The 17,776-nt window shown below is 47.0% G+C and overlaps 1 protein-coding gene across 1 annotated transcript in view; it reads right to left on the reverse strand.

The window, feature by feature from the left end:
• The window catches only part of LOC121680026 (splicing factor SWAP), a 91,891-nt gene that overhangs the window by 42,053 nt on the left and 32,062 nt on the right, over nucleotides 1-17,776 (reverse strand). Inside the window, 3 exon segments of the mRNA XM_042059168.1 lie at nucleotides 46-230; nucleotides 9,528-9,797; nucleotides 10,239-10,320. Coding sequence (XP_041915102.1) covers nucleotides 46-230; nucleotides 9,528-9,797; nucleotides 10,239-10,320 — 537 coding nt within the window.

The raw sequence follows: 17,776 nt of genomic DNA on the forward strand, positions 1-17,776 counted from the left end.
ACAGGAACACACACACACTAGTCAGACAGACAGACGGGAACACACCTCTGGGGGTGCGGGTGTCTCCTCGGGCCGTTTGGCGTCTGTGTCTGGGCCGCGGAGCGTCTGCAGGAAGAGGGCAGCTTTCCTCTTGCGCTCCGCCTGCAGCTGCTTCTCTTTGGACTCCTTGGAGGCCTGAGCCAGCTTCTCCCGCGCCGCCGCTGCCAGACGCGCCTCCAGCTTCTGCTTGGCTATAACACACACACACACACACACACACACAGAGAAGGGATCAGACACACTCAGAGTTACACCCGATATACACATAAACAGATAAATAAGAATAAAGACATGTCACACACAAACAGAAGACACTCGCGTCACAGACCAACAAAAATGGAATTGAACTGAAAAAGAACTGAAAGACATCTCTTTCTCTCCCTCCCTCACACACACACACACACACGAGATCCCTGGTTGGCACATAACTCTTCTTCAAAAATCACTCAAACAAGGTGGTTGCACACAGTGAAGGCATTAAGAATGCAGTGTGGCATTAAAGCCTACTTATAGTGGGTCCCAGTTAAGAATTGACACTTCATTCACCATCAAGGTGATTTCACGCAGCTGGGTGAAATGTAAGTACAACTGCAGCCGCTTGGGGGCAGCATAGTCCGCTGTGGCGTTCCACGGTCGAACCGGACGGAGCATTCGACAGCAAGGGCTGTGATTGGCCCGAGTTTTCAGTGTGTTTCTCTGTGTTTTTAGCAGCCCCTGCAACATGCTAGTCCACTGTAGCCTATAAGCTTTGTACATAATGTTAAACATAGTTTTGGATTCAGTGGCACGATGTCTTGATTGTACAGTGCCTGTCTCTCAGTAATGTTTTAAAATGAGAGCTTCGTCAGCTGGCAGTAGGCTACTTTGTCGGCAGTCATGAGAAGTTCGCTTGCTAACAGAACATAAATATGCTGCCCAGAAACCTCGTGAATAGTTCTGATTTGTTTTACTACACTAACGAGGTTAAATAGGCCTATAGCCTTTGCCTACAGCATCTCCTTAACAGTAATGTTAACAAAATGACAGCATTCATATGACAAAGGAAAACGAATTCGGTCGGTTGTCTGACGGTCGAGTGGGTTAATGCGCGTATTTCCAGAACAGGTCTGCAACTTTCAGGCAGTTCTGAGTTCGAATCTAGGCAGGAGCAGAGCCATATAAAGGCGCTAGGCCTATTGTTATCAATTTTGCAAGGTGTTGCTCCTGGCAATTCTTGACGTTTGGTAATTAGTGGATAGCTGTTTTTGGGACGCGTTAACGTTCTTTATAATGAGCGCATACGGGGAGTAAAACGACTGTTACACGCTGTTACAACTGTAGGCTACAATGATTGCAATACAAAAATATGCGCGTGTTAGTTTAGTTAGTTTTGTGATGTTTTGCTTTTTTGGCTAGATTGACCTTGGTTAGACTCTGCATATGTTATTTCTCCGTATGGAAAATAAAGTCCATTTTCGACACACGTCTGTTATTAGTTCAATAACAAGTGTTCCTTGTTAAAACATGTGACTAGTGAAACTCAAATGATTTTAGAAATATTTAGCCAAAGCTAAAAGTGTTAGAGAGAAGGAGAGACGCCGGTGCAGCTCAGATGTCTTCTTAATTTTCTTTATTCTTTAGTAAAAGGTGCAGAACATTATTAAACTTTGACTAACGTTTCAATGTTCGTTAGTCAAAAATATCGACACATCGAAACGTTAGTCAAAGTTTAATAATGTTCTGCACCTTTTACTAAAGAATAAAGAAAATTAAGAAGACATCTGAGCTGCATCGGTGTCTCTCCTTCTCTCTAAAATATCTGTCCTGGCCTGGTTGCACCGGATTGTCGCCAAACGACAGAAGCGCGGAGAACCCTCCTGTGTCTACCAAAAAGTGTTACTTTGTGCCCCGCGCTCCCCCACTGCTTGTGAAAGAAGGGGGTGGGGGAGGGGGGCTTAACGTGAAAAAGCTTAATGTCCCAAAACGCATGGGCGGATTATGAACTTTTTGGCCCCTGGGCCCAGATGTATTAAGGGCCCCCCACTTATTGTCGTATATTAATTTTTTATTTGGTTTGATGTGATTTCCTGTATTCTGGTGCATTTTGGGGATGGCCAATACTAAATTCAATCAGATTCATAGCCTACATCCTGATTTGTTGATATTGAGGCAATGATTCTCTGCAAAGGCTTGGGCTTTAGGGCCCCCTGACCCCTTGGGCCCCTGGGCCCGGTAGGCCCGTGCAGTAATGCATCCCTGCCAAAACGGCAACAAGTCATAATGGCATACCTGTCAACACTCCCGTTTTTCCCGGGTTTCTCCCGTATTTCAAGGTCATGTCCCAGCACCCTCCCGTTTTGTTATTTCTCCCGGAAAACTCCCGTAGCCTAATTTAAAACTTCATTTTAAAATCATTGATCCATTCAGGTTGCCAGATTGTGTATGAAATACACCCTACACATACACGATCACTTAGTTTCAATTTCAACCGTTTTGTCATAGGCTAAAACCTGGCAACCCAAAACCCAAATAAGGAAGCGGGTGCCAACTGCAGCCTGAGTCTCGTTGTAAGCAAGCGGGCTAGTTGAATGGCCTACTCCAGAACTAGCTGTTGTAAAATTGTTGGGAATTTAATTGATTAACACATCACATAAACTGTTATTGAGTGTTGTTGATACACTGAACTTGTTCCCTCGGAACCAAATCTGACAGCAAGCAGCTTTGGAGTTTTGGAAGTAGGCTGCAGGCAGGCAGCTGGTGGATACAAGATAATGGTAAGGTAAAAGCAACGACCGAAATGCAGTGTTGAAACACGTGTATGAAACGTATTAAATATGCAAACACAGATGCGGTATAAACACTGACCCTCCCCCCCACCCCTGAAAAAAGAATCTCCCGTTTTTGGAAAGCTAAATGTTGACAGGTATGCATAATGGTAGGCTACAGGAAGTGGGGGGAGGGTATGGGATGACCAGAGCCGTCTTCGCTGTGCTATTCAGAAAGCATCTTCTATTGTCTTTCCAGGCGCACACAGCTCGTTACCATATAGCCTATCGAGTGCCTTAACAGATAGGCTCTGCTCTTGGGTTTGGCCTCACAGCGAACTCAACCCTCTTGTTGCTTGCAGTTTGTTAAATAAAGCGATGCAGATTACATTATTTATTTCTGATTAATTGCGTCTTTTGATGTCTTTTGCAACATCTGCTTGTTAGGCTGGGCTAGTGTCAATGTCCTGTACAGGTAAATGTTCAACAATTGCTGGTGTAGGCCTACAGGCTATAATCAATTAGGGACTGTTCGTTATTTATTTAAGGGGCTACCGGAGGAGTTTTGGGAGCGTTAGTCAAAAAAGACGTGACCCTCCCTTGCCAGCCAGAAATGTTTCTATGACCCTCCAAAGTGATTGAGAAAAAACGCATAACCCTCCCCAGTCCCAACAATTTATTGATGCCTTCTGTAGGCTACTGGGTCAATTTGGGAGCTTGCATGCTACGACACCTTCCTTGAAATTGTCGTTTGCACAATTTCACAAATAATCACCGGGACCGAAACAAACCTGTCAACTTTTCCCGGGTTTATCGCGTATTTTAACTTTTTCCTCGCTGTCTTAGGAGGAGCTGCAGGACCGTCGCAAGGGGGTGCGAGGCCCTGTGCGAACTTGACAGATGGTGCGAGGCCCTGTGCGAACTTGACAGATACATGAACTTACGTGCATGAAATCATGCGATAGCTTACTTTACACATAGCCAAGGCTACCGTCGGTGCATTTTAGTAGTCTAATAAGCTACACCAGCTTGTCTTTAAGAGGGGAAATTGTATAGCCTATAACATTAGCTGAGTCACATATTTGGCCATATGGTGTTTATCATAGGCTACATCACGAAACCAAATAGTGTAACAAAGACAAACACTTTAACAGGGGAAATTAATTGGGCATGAATCATTGTGCTGAACGGTATTTGTCAATGAGCAGAAACACACACGACATTCAAACTGTTGATAAGATGTGCACTATGAAACTGGTCTGTAGGCTAACATTGGACAAATAAATGACACTGACTCGCCATATCCTGACTCAGTCTCTCCTGTGACATTGAGGTGCGCAAATAGTTTTTAATAGCCTGTTCAACTTCGAAAAGCTTCACCCGATGCCAGTCACTGATCGCAATTTCAAATTTCGGGAAGCTTCGTTCAATCTTTTTAAGTTTTAAGTGCAGTAGGCCCCTATCTGCCCCCTTTGGAATTATAACTCGAGCCTATTATAAGGTCCAGTGCGTTATGTCCTGGGATTCGGACATGCTCAAAAAGAAAAGAAAACACTTTTTTTTATAGATGGTTATGAGGAGCAATATGAGTCTGAACTCCTTGTCATTCAGACTCAACCCTCTTGTTGCTTTGATATCTTTTTCGTTGTCGTTTGAACGTCGGCAAGCAGGCATGTTGCGGTTGCAATTTAAGTGAAATTTCTACAGTAGGCCTACAACATGCAACATGCTTGTTAGGCTGGGCTACTGTCTTGTACAGGTAAATGTTCAACAATTGCTGGTGTGCAGGCTATGATCAATTAGCTAAATCATTTGTCCAGCTGTTTAAAAAAAGCAGGCAAAAAAAAAAAAAGCAGGCAAGCAGGCATGCTGCGGTTGCAATTAATGAGGATAATTGGTTTTATCTGCAGATTTATTTTTTGCATTATTTTGAATATGACTCGCTCCAGTCTCAACAGCACGTCTACTTTTTCGACACGCATCTAAGTTCTAACACACATCCCCTCTCGCTTTCTCTGTGTGAAGTGTGCTCGCTGTGGAGGGGCGCAGACACGACGAGGGGCATTGTGACACTGGAGCATTCAGTCTCAGAGAGAGTGGACTAAGAGAGTGGAGTCGGCCTTGAGAGGGGTACAGACTCAATTTAGCTGCCCAGGACGAGGGGTGGTGGTGGTGTGTGTGGTGGTGGTGTGTGTGTGGTGGTGGTGGTGGTGTGTGTGTGTGTGTGTGTGTGTGTGTGTGGGGGGGGGGGGGGGGGGGGGCACAGACACAGACAGATAGACAGACAGACAGAGGAGAGGCAGAAACAGGGCACAAGAAAGTGAGCCAATGAGAGTGGGCCAATGAAAGCAGAGAGAAGTTAGAAGTGCTTGTGACAGAGGAGCAGAGATTGTGACTCTTACAGCAGGCAAGTCTGACAGAGAGACAACAGCAAAGACAAGGGAGCGACAGCCAGAGAAAGAAAGACAAAGAGAGAGAAAGAAAGAAAGAGAGAGAGAATGAAAGAAAGAAAGAAAGAAAGAAAGAAAGAAAGAAAGAAAGAAAGAAAGAAAGAAAGAAAGAAAGAAAGAAAGAAAGAAAGAGAGAGAGAGAGAGAGAGAGAGAGAGAAAGAAAGAGAACAGAAGATGGAGGATGAAAATGATGGTGTCTTCAAGTTACAAAAGACCAAGAGAGGAATATCGTCACTGTCATCCTGACTATGAATACTAAATATAGGCCTGCCTGTACCAAGCTTCAATGGGTGCAGGGAGCGAAAACAACAGATGCAAAGTCTGCAGCCCTACTACCACTCAAATGAGAGGAGGAGGAGGAGGAGAGGAGGCACAGACGCAGAGGCAGAGAAGGAGAGAGTCTGTGTGTGAGTGAGTGAGTGAGATATGGGCAAAGAAAGTCAATATTGTTTTTCTGACAGCCACAGAGATAAAGCATTGCTGAATGGAACTGAAAATTGAGCTGGGTGGTGTGTGTGTGTGCGCGCGTGTGTTTGAGGTGGAGGGTTTGTGTGTGTGTGTGTTCAGAAAAAGGCACGGCACAATGGGGAAAAAAACAGCAAGAATAAGACAAAGAAAATGAGAGTAACGGGTGAAAAAAGAAGGCCAATGAGAGGCCATTACAGTGACAGGGGGAGAAGACTGGGCTGCACCACGCCACTCTGATTTGGGCTGATACTTGATTAGTACGCTCTGACCAGACTGTCTGTTTCCCAGACGCCACTTGCGGCCACCACAACAAACAAGCTAGCTCTGACTTTTCTCCCTCTCTGACAATGTGTCTATATTGGGGTGTGTGTGTGCATGTGTGTGTGCGTGTGCTTGTGCCTGAGCAACAGAAACGACAGAGTAAGAAAGAGAGTTTCATCCCTTATTTGTTCCCTACTCTCTTTACAGTAGGCGTTAATGAGGAGGCTTACAGACATAGGCCTGTTTTTTTTTTTTTAAGTCACTTAAAAATCACTTCATCAACTTTACGGGTGAAAAAAAAAATGCAAAAGGGGTTGGAAACCACACACTGCTGACCTGTTTTTCTCCGAGTAGACGCGCGAGTAAAACGCGGCACGAGCGCCCGGGCAGCAGCAATCCTGGGGCTTCCTAATTAAGCCCCATTCATCCTCCAGGAGGGCTGCCGCCCGACTCCGCTCCTCGTGACCCTCTCCTCCTCCTCCTCCTCCTCCTCCTCCTCCTCCTCCTCCCCAAGTGTGGAGGGACCACCGCAGAGGCGGTACTGGTGCAGCAAATTAGCCAGCCATTGTACTAATCTCCCTTCACGGGTCAGAGCGGCGGTGCCATCGTCCATGCTAAAAAACGCCAGCCCACGGGTCGGCGGCGGAATTACGCCGATGATCATCATCGCTTTTATAGTCAGCATTCAAGCGAGACCCAGGGACCTTGGACCTCCGCCTCCAGTCGCTCTTCAGCTGCAAAGATCTGTTGGAGGAGCTCGTCTCGTCACAGCCACGCACACACGCTTTTACAAACTTGCTTTAAAAAGGGCAAAAAACCTTCGAAGTGTAATTTGAAATGATTTTTCTTACGCACTGATATTAGCCCCCACTGATGTTTTGAGCTTTAATGATGCAGTATTTTCTTTTTCACCTGTGTATGTTCTTTGACTTTCTTTTACTGGCTTTAAGTCTAAATGTTAGTGTGCTGCCAATGGGCTTGTAAAAAGCACTTCAAATGCAGTAGTGCACATTGTAGTAGTAAATGACTAAAACATTAACTCGAGAGTCTAAGTGATGTACGATGTCAGTAGAAACAGCAGACAGGGTATGTTTGACCTTGCAACAATAATGTGAAACATTAACTTGCCTTGAAATACCTCTACACTATGCGTACAGCAGCATTATGAATACACAAGCTCAGTCATCCTGTAGCGTGGGCTAGGCACTAGGCACTGCTGCTTGTTTGGAGAGCGGAGGCCGTCCTGGTCAGGCCTGGTGGCTGCTGCTGCCGTCCCTTTCCAGAGTCCGTCAATACAGGTTAGCATCCCTCTGGGCCCAGTCGATAGCTCTGCAACCCAACCCAGCTGGCCACCAATGCAGGCCTGAGTAGCCTCATAAGCCATGCAGTGCTTTTCTGCTCCTTGCTTTTGGACACCTCTGCCCTTTTCTGTCTACGCTCCACCCTCCACTTTCTTACATTCATCCCCCTCACATTGTGCAACTCTACTCTATAGATGACTTTCTCTGTCTTTCTAACGAGCAGAGGGGTAAACAAGAGAGGAAGGCAATTGCATCAGCGTCTCTGGTCGGGTCGACTGATTACAGCTTTCGATCACCAGCAATCCCCCATCTCAGCAATCTTGAGGTAAGCTGACGTGTGTGAGAGATGGGGAGCAGTGGAGAGAGTGGAGTGTGGGAGTTGAGACATGAATTCTCTTACTATCTGCAACGTTCAGGCCGCGTTGAGTCCTCCTCTGCTATGCAGAGACAACAGGAAAACATACAGAGCAAACATCACTCCTGTCCAACGAAATATGCCAAGAACACAATGTGCACACAGAGTCAAGCGGAGACAAACCTCGAACAGATTTTGTACACAGAAACACACACAGGCTCCAGGCCATTTCCTTTCAGACACAGTCGGTGGGTTTGATTGAGTGGCAACCTTCTCCCGCTTCTGCTGCAACACTGATTGACACCCACCTAATCAACACTCCTGCTGAGCCAGCTAGCGTAGGAGGGTACCCACAACACACACGCCCCTTCAAGCTCAAAAATACATACCCCAAAAACACACACACACACACCTCCGAGCTCACAAATAGACACCCTAACACACAGACACACACCCACCAATACAGAGACACCAACACAAACACCGCCACACACCAACTTCTGCATCACATCTGACCTCTTTGCTAGAAAGAAAGATGGAGCACTTTCTCCGAATACAAGCTGCCATTCCCCCAAAGGCTTCCTAAATGTATGTACACACTCTCCCTGTGATCCCGCGGGCTGTTCAAACAGTTTGGCGTTTACCTCGGAATTATTCTGGCTGCTCAGCTGTGGCTGTCCCCGATCTTTCAAACCGTGCCAAGCAGACAGTGTGGTGTTGACATTTGGGCTCAGCTTTCCAAACTGCAGTTAAAGGGACAGTTTCAGGTCTGCCACATTGAGGAAAGGTCCTCAAGGGGAGGCTTATTAGGGTCTTGCCTGGGGATTTTACTCTTCTCGCCTGTTTTCTATCTTTTTCTGCATTTTAAGACAGCTTTGTGATTCATGGGCGAAATAAAAAACTAGCTTAACAAAACGGCATTTTAATGACATCGCTCTAATGGCACTATTAGCGTACAATGAGATAAGTGTCTCGGCATTACCGAGAACGATGCGACTGCTGTGTTTTTTCCGTGATGAGCTGGCTTTTAAATTTACTAAACACAGCAAATACTGTGCAAGCTTTCCGCGATGTCAGAGTGAATAGACAAAAAAGACAGGCTTTTGAGTAAAAGGACACTTGACAAGCTAGCGGGCTCATTTCATTCCGCGGGTGTAGTTTAGCAGAGTTGCAGGAAAGCCCATTTCTTCACTCGTTTATTTATTTATTTTTTAACCCGACTCCCTCATGCGCTCCCTCATCCACTATTGCAAGAAATCCATAGGATGTGTGGACTTATCCCTCATTAAGAACTTGAGCAAGTTGCACCTCAGTCGAACTCGCACGGCTGATTTCTCGACGGCGGCCTCGAAAAAGTTGATTCCCCCCCAACCCAAACCTGTGGGTTGGCACTGGAAAATTACTGGAGAACAATGAGGATGGCTGAGCCATTGTTTTATATTTATTTATATTTCTCTAGGTGACAGGTGGTCATTAAGTGTGGTTGGGGACACGGTGTGTGCTGGCGGCTTTGAACTTCTCTCGTTTCGGCAGGCGTGGGGGGGGGAGGGGGGGGGGTGTGAGTGTGTGAGTGTGTGTGGGTTTGGGGGGGGGGGGGGGTGTGGTTGAGCGCCTTCGTCTAACTACGTCATTGCTTAGAGAGCTGGCTGTGCTTTTTTTTTTTTTTTTTTAAAAAGACTAACCTTTTCATCCTCTCCATGCACATCTCTCTAATTAAAGGCCCCCCACCACCACCCCCAAAGACACAGATCGTTTTTGCATAAGTGAATAAAAACAAAACTGCACTGTTGTCTGCAGGAGACAGCCCCTACCTATGCTGACGGTCAAGGTTTTAAATGGTCTTTGAAAGTGCTCTGCGGCGCCGTGTCTGTTGCCTGGGCTACTGCTGGACATTGAGGTCGAGCTTACCTTGCTTGGCCTCCAGCTCCTCCAGTGTGAGTGTGGGCTTCTTCTCCTCGGGCGGAGGGGCCGCAGAAGCCTCCTTGACCGCCTGGGCTGCTGTGGACACCGCCCCGGCGGAGGTCGCTCCCGCCGCGGTCACCGACACTCCGCCCTCCAGCTCCCCCTCGGCGGCGCGCTCCTCGTCCGAGTCGTCGTCCAGGCGCACGCGGTTCTTCTCCAGCGGCAGCATGTCGTTCTCCTTGGCCTTGATGGCGAACGAGATGGGGGCAAAGGATGCTGGGAGAAGGCAAGGCAAAGGAGACACGACGAGGGAGAATTATTGACAATGAGTAAACATCACTTGGGGCTTCATTTTATTAAATATGTTTGCCTCCTCCGGCATGGCACAGGAAGCGCTTGACACAGCCCTTCATTACGCCCTCAGAAACAAACATCACTCCGAGAGATAAACTGCAGCGATCACACTGAGAGGCAGCAGAAAGGGTGACAAGTGGCAGCTAGGCATCATCTGCACTGTACATAAAATGACCCATCGGGGGCAGCAACCAATCCCCACCCACACGCGTCAAAGAGCAGGAGGAGAGAACAGGTGGGACAGCTTAGTGAGGAGGGAGGAGGGAAGGGGGGGGGGGGGTGGGTGGAGCTGTCAGTCAGCCCTATGGAGGTACATGCGGGTGATGTCACAGACCCCAAGGCAGCATCTCCAACGGTGCTTACCTTTAATTAGTTTGCCATCATCAGGGGGCTTATCTGATGAGCCGTTAGCCGAGCCATCCGTGTCCTCCGCCCCTGGCCCAACCTGACAGAGAGAGAGAGAGAGAGGAGAGAGAGAGAGAGGAGAGAGTGAGAGAGAGAGAGAGAGAGAGAGAGAGAGAGAGAGAGAGAGAGAGAGAGAGAGGAGAGAGATGAGAGAGAGAGAGAGAGAGAGAGAGAGGGGCACATGAGAGATTGTTCTGGCTGGAGACCTGGATTCAACTACAACAATAGGAAGGAATATTACTAAGAAAATAACCCCCCAAAAAAAACACTTCAACCACTTCAGCTTTAGACAAATACAAGTCCTTCTCTACGCTGCATCCTCTCTCTGACACACACACACACACACTCTCATGTCTGAGACAGATCTGGAGTGGCACTGAAATGAGTGCCTCCGTGACCTTTGTTACCACTCCAAGTTCAACAGGAAGCGTAGAGTGTGAAGAAAAGATGGTATGTCCATAACACATTCATAGCAGCTTTCATAAATTGCACATAAAGTATTCATGACTGTTTCATGAGACATGATTCAACATTCATACCAAACCTTTTCATGAATGTGGAAAACAGAATGACGACAACTTGTCAAAATAAAAGTCCAACATCGTATTTGTGTAACCTGGATACCATTAATTGAATCTCTCAGCCTTTGTAAATATTTCATGAATATCTTATGAAGTCTACATCGAATGTCACTTTACTGTACAAGTTGTTAAGTATTCGTAATCACTGAGTTTAACACTGGGAGGTAAACTAGCCTACATTCAGCTGACCCGTATTTGTGTATCCTGGAACGGTTGGACATTCCCAGTAGCAAAAGATAAGAAATCAACTGCAAAGGTTACATCATAAAACAAATACATTTTTATGAAACAAAAATTATTTGATTGACCATGTTCTGTCTTTTTGGCATTGGAGTAGCCCATTGACTCAGATGTGATGTGATCAGGTAAGAGGTTTGGACCAAAAACGGGACCCCTTGTCTGAAGTGTGATGTCCCCACACCACCATTCAATCAGTAGGAGCAACTTCAAGCCTGGACTTGACTGGACTAAACTACATGATTTGTGAGGGCAGCTGGCCCCACTGGGTGACATGTCTTACCCTCTCCCTCACCTTTTCTGTTTGGCTGTGCCCGTATACATGCCCCCCTCTCCCATCCCTTTCTCTCTTTCTCCTTCTCTTTCCTAATGTCTCTCGCTCTTTTCTGACTCACTCACAGGTCCCTTTACAAGGCTCATTTGAGCCGTACTGCAAGGCGCCATCATTCATCTATCTAGGACGTGGATGAGGGGAGAAATCACCGGAATGTTCTGGCGCCCGACTCTTGGCACGCTTGCTCTGAGAAAAGAGGGGAGGGGGGGGGTTGGGGGCATCGGCATGGCGTAGGTAGTGCTATCCATCGCATCGCCCCTGACAGTGAGCGCAAGCCTTGAGGGGCCCATCAAGCCGCCCGTGCGACCATGGCATCTCGTCAGCTGCTTCCTCTGTGATGGACCCAGCGGGACCCACCCAGCGGGTCTCGGCTGCCAGTCTGTCCCCGGGGGCTCCAGGCTAACTGCAGCCAGCCATGCACCTGACTCTGGCACAGTGCACTCAGGTTTTGGTGAGTTTGGGAACACAATCAGTCTCAGTCACACACATACACACACATGCACGCACGCACGCACGCACAGACACAGACACATTCGCATACAGACACAGACTCTCACTCCCTCCTAAGGCTGGATTCTGTCATCTCTGTTCCTTCGTTTCTGTTCCAAAATGAAGGAGCACGGCAAACGAGTTGCTTATGTTGTACTTATTTTGAAGGCTTCAACAGACGCCTTCAAGATTCCTTGCAAGAGAATGAGGTAAAAAAGAAAGCGAGAAAGATGCAAAGTGCACTGTCTAACAATGCAGCAAGGACTGAAGAAACGTAGAGGAGGATGTATTAAATTGGGACAACTAAAATGACTCAGAAAACAGAGTAAGAAATTAACTTTTCTTATCGAAGGGAAAAAAGCCTCCTGAATTTAATTGACAAGAGCCCTTTTGCCCCGTAATAGTTTGTTCTTTTTGACCAGCACATTATAAAAGTATCCAGTTGTCGGCAAACATTTTAATTAATCCACTGATTAGCCTAGGCGGAGAGAATTTAGATTTATGAATCACATATTACAGATAAAAGAAGATTAATTCAAGGGTGATCTTTTTTTTTCCCATTCTGAGGGCATTTTTGTAATTTTGCAGCGGCATTTTTTGCTAAAAGCTTTAAACGATATCTAACTGATTAAGGGAGGAAAAAAGAGAGGGGGGGGGGGTGGATACGGCAGAGTGAAACTGAAAACTGAGAAAGAAAGCAGGGCAGACAGAGTGGCTGAGGGAGACTAGAAAGAAATCGATTAAAAACATATATAAATGGTGGCTGCAACATTTCTGGTGGCTGGCTGGTGTTTTTCAATATTTTACACTTCTGTCAGGTTCCGGTGACTGCGAAGAGGGCTGGGGTGAGCCAGAGGGAGGAATGGGGGGTGTAGTGTGGTAGGGTTGGGACACCAGCAGCCTCTATGCGCTGAGCTCTTCAGAGAGGAGACACAGACCTACAGATTACACCTGCACGCGCGGTCAGTCCGCAAAATGAGACAGTAGCTCCAGGGGACTGATGAGGGAAATGATTACACTTTTTTTTTTCCTCCCCCACACTCTCTCTCTCTCTCTCTCTCTCTAACAGAGGAGCCGATGTGCTACCTGCTGTGTAAAATGAGGGGTGGGCTTTTCCAGACAAGAGGGGATGTTGGACTTTAACCCATTTTGTCTCTTGGCAGTTGTAATGAGGCCTGTGTCGTGCTTTGGTTAATGTTTTAGTTGCTCTGAGGACAACTGTGCATGTGTGTGCATGTGAATGTGTGCGTCTGTAGTAGTTTTACAAAATCACACAATAACAGACACAGGCTACAGACACACACATTCACACACAGAGGCCTGTCTGTTCTCTACATGCCCTTGATAGCCCTTGAAGTGCCCTTTAATGCCAGATCAGGTTTAGCTAACGACATCTTTACTGCTCTTGCTGCATTATGCTTATGTGGTCCACTCCGTATTAAAGGCAGCTTATCCTATGCAAAGGCATTCCTCACACCACAGCACGCTACAGCCCACATATGCACACAGCTACAGGATGCTACACGATTGGTGGAGAAGGACATCATGGGTAGGGAAGAGCCACACAGCCCAAGCATGAAATTGACAATGGACCATTTTCATTACAATCAGGAACACAGGAAGCCGTATATATACACACAAACACACACACACACACAAATTATATTGGGCGCTCGACTGAAGAGGGACTGCACAGAAATGGAGTGTGCACATGAGGCGAGTACACACAAAAGAAAACTCATAGGCTGGGGAGAAAAAGGACACATACATCCATGGAAAATGTCAAGAAATGATGTGCTGCGTGTGAATGTATGTCCTAGCACACACATACACATACCATATTCAAATGGAAATGTGGTGTGTGTGTGTGTGTGTCTGTGTAACGAGAGTGACAGTGTATGTGAGTAATTTGTGCAGAAGATTAAGCACAGAGCTGTGTTTTCACATCATTAGCTTCTTCATTACACCCCGTCATATGGCATACAGGATGCTTCATAAGCACACGCACACACACACACCCACCCACCCACGCACGCACGCCTCTGCACACACAAAAAAAAAAAAAACACGCACATTATCTTCCTCACATACCATCTCTCTCTCCATCCCTCTCTCTCTCTCTCCCTGTGTCTCATCCACATGCAGAGATGGAAGCTCGTGCAGGTGCGCTGCGTTCTCCTTGGCCCTTCTGCACAGATGGCAGCGTAAGCACATCCATTTCCATTTGGGGCGCATCACCTCCAGGCTTGACTCAAGGGCGAGAGCACCGGCAGCAGCCACTGGCGGCGGTGGTGATGGCTTCTCGTTCCAGACTTGGCCCACGTACAGTATGCGTTCGGCAGCTGCTGGTGATGTCGGTGGCCGAGGAATGTCGAACTCGAAAAAAAACGTGAGGAACCGGGGTGGGGTAGAGGTTAAGATCCAAAAAGAAACATTACAAGGGTGATGAAGTCCACAAGACCCGACAAGAGCAGAGATGTGATCTCTGTTGCCATCTGTGCAGGGGTGATGTCAGCTCGTAGTGAAAGAAAGCCAAGCCACAGCTCTTAACGGCTTAGACACCTCCCCGCTCCATTGTGGTTTCACTGGAATTATTTTGACAGGGGTCAGTCAGGAAAAGCCTCTCGGGGAAGCAGGTAAGAGGCTGCTACCCAGCAGTGGTAAACCCCTTTTTACTGCTGGAAGTAAGAGCTCAGTCTGTTCAAAGTGTAACAGCACTGATGTGCTCTCACAAAGGCCTGCGATTATCCCTGTACGGAGTCTAACTACATCCCTATACCGCGTGCTATGAGGCATCATGAGATCATGTGATGCCATTCAGTGCCACCCTGAAGTAAAGTCATGAAAAGAAGTGTGACGCTGCACATTGCAAGACTACATGCAGGTAGAGGGCTTACTTGCCATAGTTGTCACTCAATGCATTTACACGCGAGGTATTGAGGATTTGTCTTTTACTGCAAAATAACATCAGAGGTACAATTTGGGCAGATTGGGCAGAAACACAGAAAGAAAAAAGAGCAATAAAAGCTACACTTTAGGGCTGAGAGATCAAGTAACATGCAGATAACAAGGGAGTTCAGCACTAATTTATTCCTAACCAGCCATTAAATATTCAATATTTCAAAAGGCATGTTTAACCATGGCTTTTAAATATTGAATATTTAAATGTCCATGTTTTAGCATGTGGTAAAATGCGGTCTCGCAGAAATGCAGAAAACGCGGAAAAAGGAAACAAAGGCCCGATGATGCTCCAAGCATTGTGATGTACTGTATTTGTTTGAACATAATGTATGACCCATCACACTGTTCAAATGAGTTGAGGTTATTTATGACATTACTTTGGAACAGGCTGCTGGCTTTGGCGATACGAATATGAAAATTCATGCTTACGCGGTACTTTTGGGGTGAAAAATAAATTAGAGGGGGGGGGGGGGGGGGGAGGGAGAGCGTGTCAGTGGAAGGAAAGAGAGAGGAGGAGGGGGAGCGTTAGACGGCAAGAGGCAAGGTTGAGTGAGTGAGGGAGTGAGTGCACTCTAGTCAAAGATCCAGAGCTGCTGGGCTTGATTGGCTATTCCAGGCATGTTGTTTAAACTGATCATGGTGAATGAGTAGCTGTGGGCCCTGTGGTCTTAGGGGCCGTCCACATGACAAGGGGCGGAAATGGAGTTTGCAAATGGACAAGTTGTTTGTGTCTTGGCCTTCTATCAACACAACAGCAGTATTTTTGGGGGCCAGAAAATGCAAACAAGTTTTAGAATGCAGTGTTTCCCACAGAATTGGATTCAATTTGTGGTGGTAGCTGACTTGGACAATGGGGGGGGGTTAAGATCGTTTTGGTAGTGTATAGGTCTAATTCAGTGCCTGTCTCTTTAAGACGAGTAACACAGTTAAAAGGCTGCTGATGTGTGGATGCAATTCATAACGTTTTCTACATGGTTAAAATAAAGGTTCGTACTTCTCCTTGGACAAGCACTTTTGAATTTTGGAAAACACTTTTCCATTTACATCGGGATTTTGTAAACATTCAGTGTCAAGAGTCAATAAAATGAGCCCTTCAACGAAATTGACAAGCAGCTGTAAGTAGGCTACGCATGCTAAATTCGACATCCAAACAGTATTCTAACGTTAGCTTTGAGATACTGCTTGATTGCATAACTTAACTTAGTTTAGTCTCTTCAATGTAGCCTACTATGTTGTGATAAGACCTTAGCAGAGTTAACTTAAATGCAGCAGTTTTGAACAAATTTGCGCAGCATGGTCACGATGCTAAGCGGATTTAATAGCAATTTAGCCAGACGTCTTCTATGCAGTGCTTCTATGTGGCAACAACAATCCTTCAACAATCGTGAATATTTTGTTAAATGCACATGCAGAGGAGGGGCAGCGGGCTACAAGAGAGGGCGGGGCAAGGAAAAGCTGCGTGCGTAAAAAGCTCAGCTCAATGGCAACGCAAGGATTTGATCTTATATTTAATTTAAATTAAATTAAACATAGAATATTAATCTGTGGCGGTCGATTTTGATTTCATGCCGCCCCGCCACAGATTAGTAGGTTAGTAGTATTAACTTGTAGGAGGTTTTTAAGAAATGGATAACGTTTTCAGACAGAGAGGTGAAGCTTCTTTCAGAGCAGGAGCCACAGCTGCAGCTCCGCCATGCACCACTCAAAGCCCAGCCCAGCGCTAAGACCAGGCGGCGGCCCACAATGACTTTAAAAAGGGATGTGAAGAGAAGAGCAGAGACGTGAAGAGAAAACAGACACTGAGCTAGAGAGGGGGAGAGAGAGAGAGAGAGAGAGAGAGAGAGAAAGAGAGAGAGAGAGAGAGAGAGAGAGAGAGCATAAGAGAGGAAGCAACAGGTGGTATATTGAGGAGTGTAGGAAGGACAGAGGACAAGAGAGAGCGAGAGAGAGAGAGAGAGAAAGAGGGAGAGAGAGAGAGAGAAAGAGGGAGAGAGCGAGAGTGTGTGTGGGAGGAGGGGTGTTATGGAGTACCTGGAGTTGAGTAAGGACAGGGGAAAGGGGAAAAGAGGACAGAGAAAATAGAGGGCACAAAACAGCAGTTAATAGCAGCAGAGCAGAGTGGACAAGGGGGGGGGGGGGTGAAAGGATTGCAGGAGAGACGGAGAGTGGAGCGGAGAGGAGGAAGGTGAGCAGGGGCAAACGGTGCAACTTTAAAATCGGTCAACGGAAGAGGAAGAGGAAAAAGAAAAAAGTACAAAGTTACGTAACGTCAAAATGTCCACTCTATAGGTGGCCGCTCGGCAGCGAAGGCGCATTTGGCAGCCCAAAACTACACAGGCGTGTCCATTTATTTATAACATGACACGGGCAGTCAGAGCTGGGCCAACAGCTCATTAAGAAGGCCCAAATCAGAGCAACCGAAGAGGGGACCGTGACGGCATGATTGCGCTGGACACGCTAATTGTGCAGCTTGGGGAGCTTGTGGTTCTGTGCTTGCCCAAAGAGAGAGAGAGAGAGAGAGAGAGAGAGAGAGAGAGAGAGAGAGAGAGGAGAGAAGAGAGAGAGAGAGAGAGAGAGAGGGGGGGGGGGGGGGGGGGGGGGGGGGGGGGGGGGGGGGGTGGCAGTGCTGGTGGAGGGTAGTGGTGGTGATGGTTCCTGAAACCCTGATATCCAGCCAGACGAGCACCAGGCTGCCAGCAGGACCCTCCTAGCCAGACAAGGAAGCCAACAGGACAGAGATGGACAGACAGGAAGTGAGCGGGAGGAAAATAAAGAAAGGAGTAGGAAGAATAGAGAAGAGGTCCCTCTTTTGCAGGAGTGTGTGTGTGTGTGTGTGTGGGGGGGGGGGGGGGGGGGGTGATGGAGATCAAGTGAAGGACAATGTGATAAATGAA

This window comes from Alosa sapidissima, chromosome 13 (assembly GCF_018492685.1).
Source record: "Alosa sapidissima isolate fAloSap1 chromosome 13, fAloSap1.pri, whole genome shotgun sequence".
NCBI classification, from domain to species: domain Eukaryota; kingdom Metazoa; phylum Chordata; class Actinopteri; order Clupeiformes; family Clupeidae; genus Alosa; species Alosa sapidissima.